General features: G+C 52.9%; 2 protein-coding genes across 7 annotated transcripts; both read right to left on the reverse strand.

Annotated features, from left to right (window-relative positions):
• Positions 1 to 32: 32 nt before the first annotated feature.
• On the reverse strand, positions 33 to 13,207 carry tmem94 (transmembrane protein 94). 5 transcript variants are annotated; one of them, XM_062475499.1, is made up of 21 exons: positions 13,084 to 13,207; positions 11,200 to 11,511; positions 8,602 to 8,721; positions 8,275 to 8,402; positions 7,927 to 8,063; positions 7,490 to 7,698; positions 7,167 to 7,318; positions 6,575 to 6,677; positions 6,206 to 6,292; positions 5,923 to 6,039; positions 5,522 to 5,578; positions 3,692 to 3,796; positions 3,269 to 3,442; positions 2,637 to 2,903; positions 2,207 to 2,522; positions 1,898 to 2,068; positions 1,573 to 1,675; positions 1,122 to 1,330; positions 683 to 866; positions 336 to 465; positions 33 to 150 (listed from the first exon to the last, which is right to left on the reverse strand). In XM_062475499.1, exons 2-21 carry the CDS (start codon positions 11,221 to 11,223, stop codon positions 130 to 132), a joined length of 2,814 nt encoding a protein of 937 aa, XP_062331483.1. In that variant the 5' UTR covers positions 11,224 to 11,511; positions 13,084 to 13,207; the 3' UTR covers positions 33 to 129. The 5 variants fall into 5 exon arrangements, with proteins under 5 accessions (XP_062331483.1, XP_062331485.1, XP_062331484.1 ...); XM_062475501.1 differs by having other exon boundaries at positions 2,637 to 2,864; positions 13,088 to 13,196; XM_062475500.1 differs by having other exon boundaries at positions 2,637 to 2,900; positions 13,088 to 13,196.
• Positions 13,208 to 13,637: 430 nt separating this feature from the next.
• On the reverse strand, positions 13,638 to 19,489 carry LOC134031320 (unconventional myosin-XV-like). 2 transcript variants are annotated; one of them, XM_062474901.1, is made up of 17 exons: positions 19,371 to 19,489; positions 18,914 to 19,025; positions 18,274 to 18,608; positions 18,059 to 18,089; positions 17,795 to 17,867; positions 17,598 to 17,674; positions 17,266 to 17,342; positions 17,043 to 17,173; positions 16,708 to 16,802; positions 16,537 to 16,614; positions 16,229 to 16,325; positions 15,653 to 15,801; positions 15,387 to 15,511; positions 15,042 to 15,172; positions 14,779 to 14,912; positions 14,482 to 14,619; positions 13,638 to 14,249 (listed from the first exon to the last, which is right to left on the reverse strand). In XM_062474901.1, the coding sequence occupies exons 2-17, from the start codon at positions 18,983 to 18,985 to the stop codon at positions 14,151 to 14,153; spliced, it is 1,842 nt and encodes a 613-aa protein (XP_062330885.1). In that variant the 5' UTR covers positions 18,986 to 19,025; positions 19,371 to 19,489; the 3' UTR covers positions 13,638 to 14,150. The 2 variants fall into 2 exon arrangements, with proteins under 2 accessions (XP_062330885.1, XP_062330884.1); XM_062474900.1 differs by having other exon boundaries at positions 18,059 to 18,092.
• Positions 19,490 to 20,031: the final 542 nt, after the last annotated feature.

The raw sequence follows: 20,031 nt of genomic DNA on the forward strand, positions 1-20,031 counted from the left end.
TGAGACAGACAGACAGACAGACAGAGAGAGCGTTACCCTGTTTGCAGTCCTCCAGGAAGCTGGGCACGTCGCTGTCTGTGGGCTGGAAAGCTGGCAGAGTGCCCCTCCTCCTCCTGGAGCAGAAGACCCTCAAGCCCTCGTCACGCGAGTCTGGACACACACACACACACACACAAGATCAGATGAGTATCGAGTGTGATAGGGCATTCACAAATCTCTCTGTCTCCTCTCTATGGAAGACTACACACAACACACACACACACATTTCTCCCTCCCCCCCCCCCCCCCCCTCCAACACACACACAAACAGAGAGACACACACACACACAGGGTACCTTGGTTGAGGTCGTCGTGCAGGGACTGGCTGGGGCTGGCCGGGGGCGTCGTAGGGCGAGTCCCCCGTTGGGCGTCAGGGAGATGTGACAGTTCCAGCCCGTCTCCAGACCCATCTTCTCTGCAAACACCTGGGGAGGCAGCACCTTCATCTTCATGATCATCACCATCACCATCACCATCACCATCATCCTCATCACCAGCCACATCCCCAAAAATCATCCTTGTTCTCGTTCATCACCATCCTCATCCTAATCCTTCTTACACACAGACATACACAGACCCACACCTAAAACACTCTCTCTCCTCCCCCCCCCCCCCCACCCCCCACCCCCACACACACACACCGTTGCTGCGCAGCTCGTCCTCCATGGAGAAGTAGACGAAGCGGATGCAGGCGGTGACGAGAGGGCGTCGATGAGGCGCACCGTGTCCAGGCGGGGCCTGGTACTGAGACGACACCATGCCCATGAAGATCTGACCGCTCAGGGCCTGGACACAGTCCTCACGCTCCACCCCCTCCCCTATACCCTCTGGAGGGGGTGTGGTTGGGGGGGGGGGGGGGGTAGGGGAGGATGGCAGAAGGGAAAGAGAGATGGGGGGGGGAGGCATGACATGGCAAAATAAAAATAGCACTGATTAGTTCTTGCCATTAGCTCCACCTTTCTATCCATCCATCTACCTATCCATCAATCGATCCACCCATCCATCAATCCCTCCGTCTCTCTCCCTCCCCAAACCCTCCCCCCCCCACCCTCTCTCCTTCTTCACCATCTCCCCCTCCTCACCATCGGAGCTCCAGCTGTTTCTGCGGGAGCCGTGTTTGAGGGGGGTGGTGGAGGGCAGCTCCAGCCCAGAGTACAGGCAGGGTCCTGGGGCCAGCTCCACACATTTCCCATCCAGCTGGGACGACAGGGACACCTGCATGGGCTTGTAGGCGAACGCCGAGCAGTACCCCGACAGGCAGGCTCGCTGGTAGAAATCCAGCACCTTCTTCCTGTGTGTGTATGTGTGTGTGTGTGGGGGGGGGGGGGCACACACACAGAGAGAGAGAGAGAGAGAGAGAGAGAGAGAGAGAGAGAGAGAGAGAGAGAGAGAGAGAGAGAGAGAGAGAGAGAGAGAGAGAGAGAGAGAGATAAGAGTGTTGATTAAGATTTGTAAATGCGCCATCAAACTTATTTCTTACTAGATCTGACCTTGTGTGTGTGTGTGTGTGTGTGTGTGTGTGTGTGTGTGTACCTGTCAGAGCCAGACAGGGGGTAGATATCGGCTCCGTCCCAGAAGTCGGTGCAGGACTCCAGAATGAGGTCAGCTGAGCCGTGAGACAGCATCTGCACGTTGTCTGGTGGTTAGAGGTCAGAGGGGGTCATGACACGGAACAGAGGAGAGGTCAGACAGACAGGGACGGAAACGGACGGAAGAGTGAAACCGAGAAATAGAAAGAAAGATGGAGGGAAAAAAAGAGAACGAAAGAAAAAAGCGAAACCGAGAGCGGAGAGAGAGAGAGAGAGACAGACAGAAAGAGAGACCGACAGAGAGAGAGAGACACAGCAGAGTTACTCACTAGAGGAGGAGTCTTTCACGAGGAGGGAGATGAGGTGACTGATGGGCGGCTGCCTCTTGGTGAAGAGCTGCGTGCGCCGCGGCCCAGAGTCCTGGTGGGGGTCTTCCGGGAGCTGGTACAGAGCCAGGTGGTTCTCCTGTCTGAACAGCTCCCTCGCCCCCGGGGTGAAGCCTGCACCAAGCACAGCCTCGGGTCAGGCCCCCGGTCTGGGGGGGGTGTGGGGACCAAGTTCTCCGAACCTCATAGACGGTTGTACGTTTGTGTGAGCGTGCATGTTGACGTGTGTGTGTGTGCGTGGCCGTGTCCCACCTATAAGCCTGGAGAGCTCACAGAGCCCCCAGGGGATGTGCACCGGCAGCACGGCCCCGCGGCCCTCCTGCAGGGCCAGGTTGGACAGGTGGTCGGAGAAGCAGCACAGCTGGCGGGTGACGCTGGCGTTGCACAGGTTCAGCAGGATGTTCAGGCCCAGGGGCTTGAGCGAGGGCAGGTGGCACTGCCACGCCAGGTCGTCAAACTGGATGCTGACGGGGTTCTGCTGGTCCTGGGACAGGCTGAGCATCTCCAGGTGGTAGTCGCACACAAAGTCCTCCGCCTCGGCCTCGGGGCAGCCCACGCGGTCCTGGTCCTGGGGGCAGGGGAGAAGATGAGGGGACGAATGGAAGAGGAGAGGAAGGAGGTTATGCAGATACTAGACAGAATGTGAATGTGTGTGCTCCCTGTGTGTGTGTGTGTGTGCTACCTGCGTGAGCTCGTCATCGCCCCCCTCGGTGTCGTGGCTGAAGCTGACGTTGGAGCCTGAGGGGTGTTTGTTTCGTGTGTGGGGTGGCGGCGGGCAGGCGAGGCGTGGGTGGAGCACGTCCGAGGACTGGGCCGTGTCATGTGACGTCTCGCTGGGCTCGTGCCCCTCCCCCAGGTGCAAGGGGGAGTCAGTCATTGGACGACGCAGCAAAGCCTCCGCCTCCAGGGCCTGGACGGGCAGTAGCGCTGACCAATTAGAGACTTGCTGCTGACTCCAGGCAGGGATATTAGCCAATCAGATAAAAGACCACAGTAAGCTGAAGTAACTCAGGAAACAATGGACATCTGTTTCCTATGTCAACTGTAACTACAGTGTAACTATGACTACAGCATAGCTATACAGTCTTACTCTGACTACAGTGTAGCTTTACTGTGTAACTCTGGCTACATATCACTCACATGAGCGGGCAACCAGAATGAGTGCTGCTACAATAAAAACAATGATGTCATTGAGTAGTCAGAGACACACAAACACACACAAATTCAAAACACACACACTTTCTCCCTACACACACAAACTTACACATATTCCTTACACACAAACTTTCTCTCTCCCCCAACGCACACACACACCTCGTCGCGGTCGTCGTCCACCTCCATGCGGCAGAAGGAGTTGACCGACAGGTCATCCCTCAGGTCGTCCTGGCTGTCGTGGGGCGGTTCTACTCGTCCGCTGAAGAACAGAACGGTCTCTGGGCTGGGGTTAGGCCATGACAAGATGCCCTGCTTATCCACACAGCACAGTACCTACACACACACACACACAGGACATTACACACAGCACACAGAATGTTACACCCACACAGCACCACAAAGCTCCCCCTCTCTCTTACACACACACACACACACTTGTACAAGCTCTTTCACACACACACAAACACACACTTGTACAAGCTCTCTCACACATACACAAACCTTGTTAAGTTTATAAACAACCACACACACACCCTTGTTGAGTTAATAAACAAGAACACTCACACACACACACACACTTACAGTGACAGACCCCAGTGAGTGTAGCAGGCTGGATGTATAGCAGAGGGTCTGAGACTCCCCCTTCAGGATGGCCACCAGGTGTCTCCACACACACCGCAGCATCTCCTGTGACACACACACACACACACACACACACAGAGACAAAGTTTAACTACTGCGTTCTAGAGCCCAGTCTACAGCATACTGCCACTTTCAGCAGTTGCAAAAAAAAATCTCAAATCTTGAGGAAGTCTCTACTGCAGTAATAAGTACTGGCCTTAGCAAGCTTTGAGTCACTGGAGAAGCCAGGAGAGTAGCTAGCTTATCTGGGGGACTGGCTGGAAGCTAGGAGCTAGGGCCAGCAGGAAGGCTAGTTTTAGGGCTAGCATTAGGGCTAACAGGTGGGCTAGGAGTAGGGCTAAGAGGCCTAGCAGGACAGCTAGCAGTAGGGCTAGGAATAGCTCCTAGGATGTGAGGCTAGCAATAGGGCTAGCAGTAGGATTAACATTAAAGCTAGCAGGAGGGCTAACAATAGAGCTATCAGGAGGGCTAACATCAGGGATAGCATCAGGGCTAGCAGTAGGAATAGAGAGACAGCTAGAAGAAAGGCATGACGTAAGGCTAACAGAAGACCAGGCAGAAACTGTTGTACTGAGTCTGTAACATTGGAACCATGCTAACGTTATCACAAAGCTACTTCAAGCCAGGTGGGACAAATGCTTGATCATCCCCGGGAGTACTCTCACACACACACACACACACACACTCACAAACACACTTCAGACCACTAGATTTCAGGTGACACCGATTATGATCGGAGTGTCGCGGTTCTTCATTTCGATTGGTGGGGCTGGATGAGCCAATCAAAGAAGGCGTCCTCAGTCTGAACACCAATAGCAGTCCAGAGATTTGGTCAGGATCAGAGGCTTAGTCCCAGTCATCTCAGACAGATTTATTCACTCTCCTCTCCTAGGTCCTCTAACAGACCAATACACACTATCATATCAACCTAAGGAACAGAGGAGAGGAAGTGAAGAATAGGAGAGGATATGAGAGAGGAAGGAGGAGATGAGGAGAGGAGAGGACGAGAGGAAAAAGGAGCCATCTGAGAGAACTGGGTCAGGGCCGGAGAGTCCATGGGACTGATTTCCCATCATGCATTGCAGGCAGGCAGGTACAGGTAGCAAGCACAGACTTAAAGGGAGGGCCTTGTTCAGAAACAATCTTGAACCCCTCCCCCCAACGCCAGGCCTGGGTTCTGATAGGTCAACACTACAGAACAGGACACCATGTTGTTTGCCTCAGTCAGAATCTGATAGGCTGGCAAGAGGCTTGGGGCCAGGCAGGGGGAGGGGTTAAGGCTGGTGTCTGGACAAGGCTGACGTGTTCTTGGTTGGGAAGGGGGGTGGGGCGTGTCAAGGACGTTTAAGCTTTACGTGATTGGGTGAACGGAACGTGTGTGGGGCGGGGGGGGGGGGGGGGTCATCAAAAGGAGAGAAAAAAAGGTGAGTTGAGATGATTGGACATCGTCGTACCCAATGACAAAGAGGTAGACTGCTCAGCCAAGACTTGGATGATGATGGTGATGATGATGAAGATGAAGAGTGGTATCCACGGTAACGTCCCGAGGACAAAACAAGGTGACGTGCAAGAGGAAGTGCACATGTGGAAACAGGACAGAGGATGTCAGAACAGAGGCAGTGGGGCCAGAGCAACAACCAAAGATGGCCGCCGCTTCCATAGCAACTGAGGAGGATGTATGAAAAGGGGGTGGGGTCTGCGTACAGGGTTTGCGCAGAGGGGTGTGCAGGGGCGAGGGCAGCGGTTAAGGACGGAGGTGAGAGGCTGTACCTGGGAGGACACCACTTCTGTGTAGCTGCTTAGAGTGTCCTCAGAAAACTTAGCAAGCTGGGACGAGAGAAGAGGCTAGTTAACGACACAGAGGAAGGCCTCTCTCCCCTGTGTGTGTGTGTGTGTGTGTGTGTGTGTGTGTGTGTGTGTGTGTGTACTTGCATGTGGTAAGAGTGTGTATACACATGTGGTGTACATGTGTGTATGTATGTATGTATGTATGTATGTACGTACGTACATGTATGGGTGTGTGTGATATGTGGTGTACAGGTATGTATGTCTACATGTGCGCTGTACGTGTGTGTGTGTGTGTGTATATGTGGTATACAGATGTGTGCATGTGGTGCACGTGTGTGTGTGTGTGTGTGGTGTACAGGTGAGTGTGTGTGTGTGTCTCTCACCAGGCCGGTGGGAGAGGCGCGGCTGGACTCTGCTAGGACGCGGGCCTCCCCGTAGGCGTTGACCAGGACCCAGAGCACTGGGAACAGGAGAGGCAGGATGGGCAGCACGCCTAGCAGCTGCAACACAACAACAACAACAACCATCAGCTGCAACACAACAACAACAACAACCATCAGCTGCAACACAACAACAACAACAACCATCAGCCGCAACACAACAACAACCAGCTGTACCACAATAACAACAATCCTGTGTGTTGGGAGCAGAGCCGAGTCGTCGTACCTGTAGCTGGAGGAGGTGCCAGCAGGCGGGGGTGAGGTTGGGCGCGTCGCAGAAGAACCGCACCGTGTTCACCAGCAAGAACGCCACCTACAGGAGGGAAACAGCACGTCAGCCACATGGACACCACTGCCCAGGTAGTCGTAGTTGGTAATCTATCGACCCCCAAGGGGAAATGAGGCAGTGTAGTAGGCAAGAGGGGAAAATAGGAAAAATATACAAACATACAAAATACCCAATACCATAAATACACAGGGCTGTAAACGGGGTATCCACATTGTTTATATACTATTGATTACAGCACATATATTGTTCTTTTATGATTGTTTCCAGATTTGGGTATTTTGTGTTCTGTGAGGGGGCGTGTCTCACCAGGACGATGGGACAGGCCAGCTTGGCCATGATGGACTGCACTGTGAAGCGCTCATTATCCAGCGACGTGATTGGCCCAGACAGAGCCAGGTCCAGGCTGTTCCTGTGACACGAATGGATGGGAGGTAGGTTAACATCCGACATGCATCCGGCATGCATCCAGCGGATGCCCTAGCTGACCCGTAGATGACTGGATGAGTGACAGGCAGGCCAATCATTCAGGAGATGTGCAAACCCTTTCACAACCCTCAACCTTTAACCTGCAACCAGAGGCCCCATCACACGGGGGGGGGTCTGGCTGAATGATTAACATCTGGGTCAGATAATCTCTCCTCTATCTCCTCCCCCTGTGTGTCTGGCCATAAACTCAGCCTCCTTGAGGAAGGGGGGAAGGAAATAAGGAGTGGAAAAAAAGAAGGAAGGAAGGAAGGAAGGAAGGGAAGACAGGGAGGAATGAAAGAAGGAAGAAAGGACAGAAAGGAAGAAAAGAACAAAAGGACGGAAGCACAGAGTGAACGGAGGACAGGACGGAGACAAGGAAGGGAAGAAGGAGGGAGAGAGGGAGGGAGGCAGGGACGGCCGAGTGCCCCACCTGACACTGTCCAGTATGGGGGTGCGGACCACCCGGAAGAGGCGTTGCTGCTGGGGGCTCTGGGGGCCCCTCTTCTCACTGGCCCGGGGGGAGGGAGGGGGGGAGAAGGGGGGGAACAGGTCTCCTGGCTCCAGAACGATATGCTCGTCATCCTGAGGGAGGGAGGGGGAGGGGGGGGGGGAGAGAGAGAGGAGGACACAGGGGCTTTAACAGACATGACTCTGTGCTACTTAATAATCATGACAGTGTCGCTACTCGGTGGTGGAGCTAGGGCGGGGCTGCCCATGGAGGCGGGGCTAGTTTGGGAGCATGGCTGCCCATACCTTGATGCCCCTGAGCGAGGCGAAGGCCTCCTGGCCGGGGCGCAGGGCGATCACGTCCCCCTCCACCAGCAACGCCACGGGCAGGTTGACCAGCTGGGAGTCGCGGTAGGTCCAGTGGAGAGACCAGGAGGGAGACGAGGGCGTGTACAGGTCAGGGTAGAGGGAGGGAGACCAGCGCACGCTCTCTGCCGCACAGCCTGACATGTAGTCTGAAAGAGGAGGAAGACCCAGGATCGTCGTGACGCAAGGCGGAACTTTCAGGGAAGGTTCCGGAACGCTCGTCCCAAGCGTGACGGAAGCTTCAGCGAAAAGGTTCTAGAACCCTCGTCACCCCTCTTGGATTACATCTACATTCATTGTGACTGAGATTTTGGCAAAGGAGGTTCTAGAACGCTGACCCTCCCCCCCCCCTCCCTCCCTCCCCGTCGCGACCTCACCATCCATCTGCGTGATGATGTTCCTCAGACGGCGAACCATCTCGCTCTTCTTCAGCCTCTGCTGTCGTCCCACCAGCCACAGGTTCAGCAGCAGCAGCAGCAGGAGAGCCAGGGCGCTCGCCACCTCCAGACCCCGACTGAGGAGAGGAGGAGGAGGTGGGAGAGAACAGGTGGAGATTAATTTCGCAGAGGGAGGGAGGGAGGGAGGGAGGGAGGGGAAGAAAGAGAGGATGAGAGGAGAGTTAGTGGGTGATCCTGTAGACCAATCCCAAAAGAAATCCTAAGTATTTGTGGCAGAGTAAAGAATGTTCTGTGGACCCGCTGGCGTTCCACTTCCTGGGAACCCACCTGCCCAGAGGCTGGCTGCCATAGCAACAGAGCAATCCCAAAACCACCAGCAGCGTGAGGGCGGCTCCCGGCCAATGGAGGCAGGAATGGCGGTTACCATGGTGAAGGAAGCTCTTCGCCCATTGCTCCTGAGGAGGAGAAGACTTGTAAATAATGATGTTACACCATCTAGGTGTGTGTGTTTGCCGTGTGTGTGTGTGTAACGTGTTACTTTGTGTGTGTGTGTATATGCCTGTGTGTGCATGTAATGTGTTACAGTTGGTGTGTGTGTGTGCCAGGCCCTCTAGGTGTGTGCTGTGTTATCCGTGTGTGTGTGCGCGTGTGCACCTGCACAGAGCAGCGTCTGCGGCCTGTCTTCTGGTGCTGCTCCAGCAGACCGCTCAGCTGCTCCTTCAGGGTGAGGAGAGCCTCTCCTGTGGCCAGACCCAGAGACACAACCCCCTCCTCCTGGAACACACACACATACTCATTATATACACACACACACACACACACACACTCATTATACATACACACACACACACTCATTATACACGCGCACACACACACACAAATTATACACATGTGCACACACAATATTATATCCACAGACATACAATATTACACCCACAGACACAATACTGCAGATAAAGGGAGGGGGTGGGAGTGAAGAATGGATAGAATCATATCTAAAAGGAAATGGGAAGACAAACTTTTCCCACACTCCCCAGTTTGCAAGGCCACTGACTGACACACACACACACACACACACACACACACACACACACACACACACACACTGCTTTTAAGCTCCACATCCCACGGTTATAAATAACTCAACTCTAACTCGAGTCAGGAAGCCTCCACAATATCCTTGAGACACATACACACACACAAACAAACACACTTAAAAATGCACATCCACTAAGACACACAAACACACAAGACCTTCACACACCAAGACACAAGCGCGCACAAGCGCGCACAAGCGCGCACAAGCGCGCACACACACACGAAGCCTAACCAAGCATATCCTCCAAGCTGCACACTTGGATTCATCTCCAGAGTCTTTTTCACAACACACACACACGTCAAAGCCTCTCACACACCCTAGAATAACTACAATCTCGGCAGCCTTAACAGCTACACACATCACCGCTGTGTCTCATCTTACCTAACATCACCCCCACACTCATCCGGCTACACCTGGCTGCCGTGGCAACATGGAGATGAGCACACACACTTACAGTCTTCCTCTGCCAGACCCAGTCTGCTGTTCTCAGGACCATGACGCTCCTCTGACAGACTGACTGTCTCGTGGCTGATGGACTGACTGGTTGACTGACTGTTTGACTGGCTGGCTGACTGCTCAGAGTATCTCTCCCTGCTCCAGCTCTGGCCCCAGACTGCCCTGCCCAGCTCTGCACCACACAGGGCCCCAGCCCAGCTCTCCTCCCTCACTAACACTGGCTGGCTGGTCACGCCAGAACTGGTCACAGCTGGGACAGAAAGAAAGAGAAACAGAGAGAGAGAGAGAGAGAGAGAGAGAGAGAGACAGTAGACAGAGAGGAGCTTTGCCAACCTGGCCCATCCTGGGTGTGGTATTGTTCCCATCTGCCAGCAAAGCACATTCTTCCGCACAGGAGGGATACAGAGGCAAAACATGGGGGGGGGGGGGGGGAGAGAGAGAGAGAGAGAGAGAGAGAGAGAGAGAGAGAGAGAGAGAGAGAGAGAGAGAGAGAGAGAGAGGGAGAGAGGGACGGCCCCACCACTCAAACCAGAGGAATATGGAGAAAGGAGCCCCCTCTCACCACCGACACACTCTCTCCTGATCTGCACACCAGGCAGGAACCAGGAACACACACACACAAACTAGTTACCAAGGTCCACACCCACCTCTTGGTGTAGCAACAGTCCACACACACACCTCCACATTCCACACAGGATGTCCTACATGTCACATATGTCCCACATGGCTCAGAGGGGAAAACCACTGAGAGGGAGAGTGTTCACTACCCCCGAGACATAACCTTTACGGGATATATTCTTCTCTTTGCTGGTGTTTGTATCCAAAGCAAATTATAGCCTATAGGCAGATGGTTATAGCTCAGTGGTTAGAGCGTTCAACGGCATACAAAACATAGCACATTGCTTTGGATATAAGCTAAATGGATCCATTGTTATTATTTAACTGCGAGAAGCTAAATGAACACATTATGACATTACATGATTATGATGACATAAGAGACAGCGGGGGCAAAGTGCACCTCCGCCATGACAACGCTGCGAGGGAAGCAACCTCTTTTCAGAACCTGTCAGTACCGAGCGACAACTTGCCCACACACACATAAACCAAGACAGACACACACATGATGACCTGCCCCTGCATACCTACGCCGTTTAGAGCACTCCTTCACCCTCTCTCCTGTAAGTCTATGTTTAACTGCATATCCCAGCGCTGGGTGACTCATTTGAGATAAACACACACCACACGCACACGCTCATTTAAAAACACACATTTCAATAAACACACGCACTCATTTGGACCTCGCCCGCACCAGATGCAGGGGGTGAGAAAGTGAAGCGTGGGGGGAGGAGGAGGAGGAGATGCTGGTTAGAATCTGTCATCTCTGGTTTGCAGACAGCCAGCAGTCTGCAGTGAGACCCGAGGTCTGTCCCATAAAGACAGTTTACTGAATAAGCCAGGCTTATGTCAGGGAAAGGAACTGACATAAGCCTTGATGTAACAGGCCCCAATAGGTTCACTAGATGATAAACAACTCTTTGTTTTCCCCATCAGGTGTGAGTCTCAGAGATGCCTTACGGATCAAACCACCCCCCTCCCCCGGGACTGAGTGCTGTTTTTATGAGGGTTCCCATGAGCCTCTCTGTTTACACTAACTCCATCCCCCCAGGAACAGGTAAGCGCTAGGCAACAAGACTCACCTGCTTCTTATCCTGCAGCTCCATGGCAACGGCAGCCACTCAACATGCTCCAGGGCCTGCACGCCCTAGCAATGTCGTGCGCGTCTCCCCCTCCCTGACGACCTTTGACCTCGGAGGGCCCTCGTCCGGCGCAACCCCTGACCTCCTCCCAGAGCCCCTGACCCAGCCGGCTCTGCCAGTCTGAGGGAAGGCTATGGCAGACGCACGCCTGCAGCACAGCAGCCTGGGAGTTGTAGTTGGGAGACGTATCAGAGGCGGTGGGGGTCAGGCAGCAGTGCGGAGCCTTGTTTGCTGCTGGAGGTGGAGGAGTCTCTGGGGAGGAGAGGGACAGGTGGAGGAAGGGGCGTTAACATGTGTAGTGTACACAAACGAGATGTCGCTGACAGAGTCGTCTGTTCACTGTGTGTTCCGTGAGAGAATGTAGGAAGTCAAGACCAACGTTCATACGATTGAATGGATTTGAACCAGTGAATTGCTCTAACCACCAAGCCAGACCCATCCCACCTGTTCACATAGAAACATGACAGAGGAATACACTCTCCACCTGTGTCCCTCTCTCGCTCACCACATAAGCAGCTTCCCTTCACACACAAATACCAGGAAAGCAGAGTCAGCAGTCTGTTTAGGCTAACACACTAGACAGCACTCACTCAATGGGAGAGAGCAACACAGAACAAGAGATAGAGGGGTGGAGAGAGGGAGAGAGACAGATAGTGAGTAGAGGCAAAGCGAGAGAGAGACAGATAGAGGCAAGAGAGACAGACAGACAGACAGACAGACAGACAGACAGACAGAGGAGAGGGGGGGCAAGAGAATCACAAAGAGAATCAGACACAAAGGTGCCGTTTTGTTCCATTATCGTTTGATCAGTCAAGCCCAATACGGTAACTGACAAGTTGTAGTGGAACCGGGCCTGCTGTTGTAAGCTATCCAATAAAGTTTACCTTGCAAGTCTAGGCATGGGCCAAGAGCATTCCAGTATAGTAAAGGGTCACTGGTGAACAACAACATAGCCTACTTAGCGAGACTACTCGAACAATAGACGATTTACACGGAAGTAGGAGTCGAACTCAACCGTAACATGGCTAGACAGCATCAACAGGGCTACGGCCAGTCACTTCCGCTCTAAACCTGACCTCACCTGGCCGATGTAGTAACCAGGCTAGTAGTGAAGTCACTATAATCACTCACTCAAGATGATTATCCTTGGATTAATTTCGCAGTCTATACTTACATGTAACCAATCAGTCTGTCTGGCTTACTGGGCGACAGTCATGACTGATACAACTTAAGTCTGCAGTTTGTGGCTCGATGAATGGCAATGCTCGCCGGCCCGCTGACAGTTCAGGATGTGCCCGGCACGGTAGTCACTTGTCGGCCTCTAGTGCCACAATTGCAAATACGGTTAAAACTAAGCATATTACTTGTTTATAATCATGAATCAGCTAACAGTTGTTAAAACTAACCGGTTGACCAGCAATCCAGTTATGTAGAGGTAGGTAATAGCAGGTAGAAGCGTCTGGCTAGCATCGCGCTAAAGTAAAGTGACTGATCACTCGTCCCTCCAAAGCTATGTCGTATGGGGGGCAAGGAGAGGCTAGCTAGCTAGCTAACCTGTCTTGCTTTTGCTGCACATTGCACGATCCTGATTAGCAATGCACTGACACGACGCCATAGTAAACAACAGCACTGTTGGTAAACGAAAAATCAAGACCCGATTCAGATAATCGCAGATGTCATCCATTCAGGCAAGCTTTCGGTCGATGTCACTTACTCTGAGAGTAGCTGAGACTGAAGACAGGGGCGTGAAGTAACACTCCACAAGAACAGGTAACATTATACATGCACACGATATCAAATCAACATTGTTTACTGTTCACTCACTTACAGGGTGCGCTCGTATCTTCTTCCTCAAACACCGTGTTTTAATCCAACTCTCTCACTTAAGGCTGCCAGTGACGGCGTATCCCTTACGATAAACGGCCATATTCAGAAACGGGAAAGAAGGGGTGGCATTTTTGTATCAGGAGCGAGGGAACCGGACTGTGATAGGTCGACATTCCGAGAGGGCTTGCCATAACTGCGATTTCCTCGCCTTTGATTGGCTTGTAGTGTCGCCATAAGGTGCTCATTGAAGATGCAAGTTCTACAGTATTTTGAAATACGAGACCCAGCTAGACCTTCTCGTTCGCACTATTCTTAAAGAACAGCGTGATTCATAACACACGAGACATTGAACGAAGCCACACCGTGTATGCACCCAAGCCAGGTCTTTAATAGTAGTACACATTTATTTCAACACCAATACTTTGATTTTACAGATACAGATATATTATATCAGTTTACATTACATTATATAAATTCATATTGAAATCATCAAACCTTTTGATTGTTGTTATATATGCATTTATTGCATACGTGTATTGCACTTTTTTAAAATGACAATGTACAAAATTATACATTCGTTGGTCATCAAACAGTTTGGAATTTTAAAAGTAGATACAGCTCATTTTTAGCTTGTTTACTATCAGTGTGTGGCTCATATAAATACTCCTGTGCTTTAGAGGAAGGTGTGATGATTGCAGCAGCTGTTTCTGCTCCTATAACTTAACACCAGACAAACTAACCTTTAAGGTGCATGTGTGTTCTAATCTAGAGGGTGTGTGCTAGTGTGTGAATGCTGCATGTGTGTGTGTGTTAGTGGGTAAATGCTGCATGTGTGTGTGTGTTAGTGGGTAAATGCTGCATGTGTGTGTGTGTGTGTGTGTGTGTGTGTGTGTGTGTGTGTGTGTGTGTGTGTGTGTGTTAGTGGGTGAATGCTGCATGTGTGTGTGTGTGTGTTAGTGGGTGAATGCTGCATGTGTGTGTGTGTGTGTGTGTGTGTGTGTTAGTGGGTGAATGCTGCATGTGTGTGTGTGTTAGTGGGTGAATGCTGCATGTGTGTGTGTGTGTTAGTGGGTGAACTCTGTGAAGCTGGATATGGAGCTGTTGATGGGAGGTCGCACCAGTTCTTCCATGATGACAGCTAAGATGTGGCACAGCTCCTTGGCCTGTGAAAACAGAGAACATAGACACACACACACACACACACACACACACACACACACAGGCATGCACACACACACACACACACATACACACGTACACACACACGCACGTACACACACAGACACACATGTACACACAGACACACACGTCAGCACAAATGTTCAACCTCTAGATCAGCTGTCATCCCCCACCCGATCACGTGACCTCAGCTGTCCCTGAGGTCAGAACCCGTACCTGTTTGAGGTGGATACTGATGCTTTTTGGGTGGGCTGGGCTGCCGTACTTCACCTCCACCACTGGCACTTTGTCTTTCTTGGGGCGGACGGAGCGCAGGGACAGCACGTCGGCCAGGGGGATCACAAACACTCTGACCTGGAGAGGACGAGCACAGCAGGGGGAACCACTGTCAGGCTGTCTGGGGGCTGGATCGTTCAGGACACAGCTCTGTGTGTGTGTGTGTGTGTGTGTGTGTGTGTGTCCATGTTGGTCTGAGATGTATGGAATGTCTGGGGGGGTTGTGGGGAACCCTACCTGTGTTTTGGGTTGGCAGAACAGCACCCCCTCCTGGCCGACGGCGACCACGCAGGGGGAGGGGCAGGTACGCTGGCTGACCTTCTGGGCCATGAAGATGTTGGTGCCGAACAGAGGCAGGGAGCACAGCTCATCTGGAACACGAGGGGAGGGGAGGGGGGGGAGAATGAACAGTGAGTAAGCAGTAAGTGTTGTACTGAGAAACTGTCACAGCCTCCCCATGCGGACATCGCTTTGTAGGCAGGTAACGTGAAGCCTCTCACCCAGGACGGCTCGTTTGGCATCGCTAGGGCCGAGGGAGGCCATGGCGGCCAGCTGGGAGAGGCAGGAGGGCAGCAGCTTTTGGCTGGTGCTGCCCCCTGTCTGTCCGGGGAGGTAGTCCTTCAACTCCGCCCTGCGGGGAAAACAGAGCAGGAACCATGAACGACCCAGGGACAGGGGATGGGGTTGATAGGGGAGTAGTTGATGACAATAGAGCTTGGAGGATATACAGTAGGATGAGGGAGGTAGAATGATGATGGAGGTAGGGTTCGAGGGAAGTAGAGTATGGGGGAAGTACAGTTGGAGGGAGGTGTTTAAGGGGACATGTTGACAGTGTTGGTGCTCACGCAGAGGGCTGGTGTTGCAGGCCCAGGGCCAGGTGTTGAAGGGCACTCAGCTTGGCCAGCTGTTTGGAGAGGGCGGAGTCCGAACCTGGAAGTAGCAGCTTCCCATCCAGGTAGTCACCCAGCACCTGGACACACACAAACATCATGGGGTTGTTAATGATACCTGTCAGCTGTGGTGATTCTAAATGACTGTACCTGTAAGTAGGAGTGTTGCTATGGTGCCTGTTAGTAGGGGTGTTGCTACGGTAGGGGCATTGTTTAAGTACCTGATGGTAGTGGAACTCGATGTAGATGTCATTGGGAAAGGTCAGGGGGTGTGTCCAGACGAGCCGGCGGAAGGAGAGACCAATGGAGCCGTCGTCCAGCAGGAAGTCAAACAGGTACTCAGCCGGGTGGATGGGACGCACCATCCCATCTGCCCCAGCATGGAGAGAGGGAGGAGAGGGAGGAAAGGGAGAAGAGGGAGGAGAGGGAGGAGAGGGAGGAGAGGGAGGAAAGGGAGGAGAGGGACGAGAGGAGGAGAGGGAGGAGAGGGAGAGGAGGAGAGACAGAGGAGAGACAGAGCAGAGACAGAGCGATGAGCTTGTAATAAAACACAGCTGTGTTGTTTACATGCAGTACAGTTTCTCTCTCTCTCTCTCTCTCTCTCTCTCTCTCTCTCTCTCTCTCTCTCTCTCTCTCTCTCTCTCTCTCTCTCTCTCTCTCTCTCTCTCTCTCTCTCTCTGCTCCCTCTCTCCTTCCCCATTCTCATCTATCTCTCTCTTCCCCCTCTCTCAGACCCCCCCCCCCCTCTCAGACCCCTCCTCCCTCTCCCCTCCCCCCCAGACGGGTGAGTGCAGCACCGTGGCCCCTGGTGGCGTGGATGAAGAACTCCTGAACTTCTGAAGGATCCTGGATGCCCATCTCAAAACAGAGCTCCTGGACAATCTCTAGCGCCACCTACACACACACACATACACACACACAAATGCATATATATTTACACACACAGGGAGGAATAAGGGCAACTGGAAATGAGTAAAGTGAGAGAGGTAGAGGGAGGGATGGAGGGAGGTAGAGGGAGGGAGGGAGGGATGGAGTGATATAGAGGGGGGGATGGAGGGAGATAGAGGGAGGGATGGAGGGAGGTAGAGGGATGGAGGTAGCCTACACTGAAGCTGCGGATCTTGCAGGGGAACTCCACCCCTCCTGGGAACTGGATGGGGAAACGACGAGTACTCCTGCCAGCCTGGAGGAACACACACACACACACACACATGAACTGTGGTGTCTATAAAGCATAAGCATGTTTACAGTGCAAGTGTGTGTGTGTGTGTGTTACCAGCAGGGCATCCAGCTCTAAGTGGGAGGGGACATGTCTGCGGCCGCCATGCGTCAGGGAGCGCTTCAGGTTGTCCTCACACACACGGGCCAGCTCTGGAACACACACACACATACACAAGTTAACAAACACGCACATGTTAACACACACACACACAGGCCAGTTCTTGCACACACGCACATGTTAACACACACACACGGGCCAGCTCTAGAACACACACGTTAACACACACATGGGCCAGCTATGGAACACACACACAAGGGGCCAGCTCTCACACACTCACACACGTTAACACACACACACAGGCCAGCTCTTGAACACACACGCGTGTGTACTTTGGTAGGGGTGAGTGGGGTTCTGGCTGATGTCTCGCAAGTGGCGGCTGGCGTATGGTTTGAGGGTGGAGGAGCAGGGGAAGAACCCCGTCACCAGGTTCAGGAGACGCCAGCCCAGAGTACAGCTCTCCCTGGAAACACACACACACACCCACAGTTACACACACACAGTCACAGGGTCACACACACACACTCTGTGTCTCTCTCCTTCCTGGTGTCTCACCTGTGGGGGTTGTTGGTGGTCTGTCTGATGATCTGGCAGTAGATCTCATCTCTCAGGAATTCCTTCTCCTTCCCCAGCTGCAGACACAGGAACGTGGAGGAACCAGGATTCAGCTTCAGTTCAACTATTGATATTTATATTCAACTCCCATTCAACTCCCATTCCATGAACCATTCAACTCCCATTCCGCTCCTTTCCCATTAACCATTCAACTCCCATTCAACTCTAATTCAACTTCCATTCAACTCCCATTCCATGAACAATTCAACTCCCATTCAACTCCTATCCCATGAACCCTTCATCTCTGGAGGTCCAGTGCACTGGGGACTAACCAGCACAATGTGTTTGATACAGTCTCCTTCTGAGAGCTCATTCTTCATGGTCAGGTCTCCCATGAACATCATTACACCTGCAGAGATTAGGGGGAGGTTACATGGGTTTGTGTGCGGTGTGTGTATATTGTGTGTGTGTGTGTGTGTGGTGTGCGTGCATGTGTTGTGTGTGTGTAGGGGGGGGGGGGGACACCTACTCAAAAAGGACTGGACAGCCAGTTCTTTCAGCTCAGGGTCTAAGAAGAAAATGAGAGACTCACTGATGGGGACCTGTCAGAACACAGAACACAGGTCAGAGATCAGAGGGGAGAGAGGAGAGGAGGGAGGGGAGAGGGGAAAGGGGAGGGAGGTTGGACAGGAAAGAGGTGAGAGGTTGGAGGGGAGAGGTGAGGGGAGAGGGCAGAGGTCAGACCATGTTCAGGAGGGGAGCAGGACCTCAGGGAGGGAGGCTGGTACTCTACCTCTGTGTGCTCCACCAGTTTGGACACGTCTCTGCGGAGGAGAAGGAGGGAGGGAGGGAGGGAGGGAGGGAGGGAGGGAGGGAGGGAGGGAGGGAGGGAGGGAGGGAGGGAGGGAGGGAGAAATGGTCATACTTTCACCCAGAAATGTGATGTGAACACCTGGAATTTTCTGTTCTATTAACCTGTCCTCCGTCAACCTTGTCACCCTGAGTCACCTTGTGGCAGCATCTCTGAAGTATCTCATGGCAAAGTCCATCATCAAGTACTGAAGGATCTCAATCTCCGACCCCTGGACTGACCCTAGGATTGACCCCTGGATTGACCCCTCCCTGCTGGGCTGGCGGAGCCAAGGATGGGGCCAGGGGCGGGGGCCAGGGCGAGGCCAGGTGCGGGGACTTTGGTGGCGAGGGGGCGGGCCGTCCTCATGCTCTTCCTCCTGTTCTCGCGGCGACCCAGGTGGTAGTTGTGGTAGTCGGGGGCGGCGCAGGGCTGGGTTGAGGTCATCGGGGAAGAGTCCGGAACGCCCCTCCCAGGGACCCGAAACACCACCCTGGTGGAGAAAGAGAGAGAGACAGAGAGAAAGAGAAGGGGTAACAGGAAGAGGAGCAGAGAGGAGGGAGGGAGAAGAAAGAGAGAGAGAGAGAGAGAGAGAGGGGGGGGGGGGGGAGAAGAGAGTGGAGGAGAGAGAGAGAGATGGGGAAGAAGAGAGAGGAGGAGAGAGAAAGAAAGAAAGAGCAGGAGACAGAGAGAGACATTCAGTAATACCTACACCACAGTCCTCCTAAAGATCCCAACCTCGAGGGACATAAAGGTTAGAGGTGAAAGGGGGATGCGGGCGCCCTCTGATGACCTCACCTGGCTGCAGATGCTCCATGGGCAGCAGGCTGATGATCTCACCCTTGCGGAAGCTGAGCAGGCTCTTATCATCTGTCACATAGCTCTTCAGAGCGATCACATGATCTGAACCCTGGGGGGGAGGAGGGAAGGGGGAGATGAAGAGAGAGACGGAGAAAGGGACAGAGAGGAAGTGAGAAAGAGTGACATAAAGAGAGGTTGTAGACAGAGAGAGAGAAATAGCTTTTCATTATCTCACTTCTTTGGATTCTTTATTGAGTATTGGTGATGACAGGATGATGATGATGATGAGGGGGTTGTTGAAGGCGTGTGTGTGATTTGTCCTTATGTGTGTGTATGGTCCGTGTGTGTGTGTGTGTGTGTGTATGGTCTGTGCATGTGTGTATGTGTGTGTGTGCGTGTATGGTCCTGTGTATGTGTGTATGGTCTGTGCATGTGTGTGCGTGTGTGTGTTAACCTGTATGAGCTCCTGGAGGAAGAGGCGGATCATGGCAGAGATCTGAGGGGCTCTGGAGGAGGTGAGGTACAGGTGCTCGCTCTTCAGGACCAGCCCCACCGTTGTCTGCTGCCTGCAGCTCCACAGACAGCAGCTCCGCATAGCTACACACACACACGCACCATACACACACACACGCACGCAAGAGAAAGTGTGTGTGAAGACGTGTGTGAAGGTGTGTTTGTGTGTGTGCGTGTGTATGTGTGTTAGTGTGTGTGTTAGTGTGTGTGTGTGTGTGTGTTAGTGTGTGTATGTGTGTGTTAGTGTGTGTGTGTTAGTGTGTGTGTGTTAGTGTGTGTGTGTGTGTTAGTGTGTGTATGTGTGTTAGTGTGTGTGTGTTAGTGTGTGTGTGTTAGTGTGTGTGTGTGTGTTAGTGTGTGTGTGTTAGTGTGTGTGTGTGTGTACCTGTAGCTGCGGAGCAGGCGGAGGTGTTTGGGGTTGATCCTGATGCTCTGATCACCTTCAGGAGGCGGATTCCCACGATGAGACACACCCAGAACCTGAGCGTCTCCACTGTCACTCTACACACACACACACACACACACACACACGAGAGGAGAGGAATGCACGGGGCAGAGAGAGAGAGGGAGAAAACAGAGAGCGAGAACGCGAGTGAGACAGA

This window comes from Osmerus eperlanus, chromosome 12, assembly GCF_963692335.1.
Source record: "Osmerus eperlanus chromosome 12, fOsmEpe2.1, whole genome shotgun sequence".
Lineage (NCBI taxonomy): Eukaryota > Metazoa > Chordata > Actinopteri > Osmeriformes > Osmeridae > Osmerus > Osmerus eperlanus.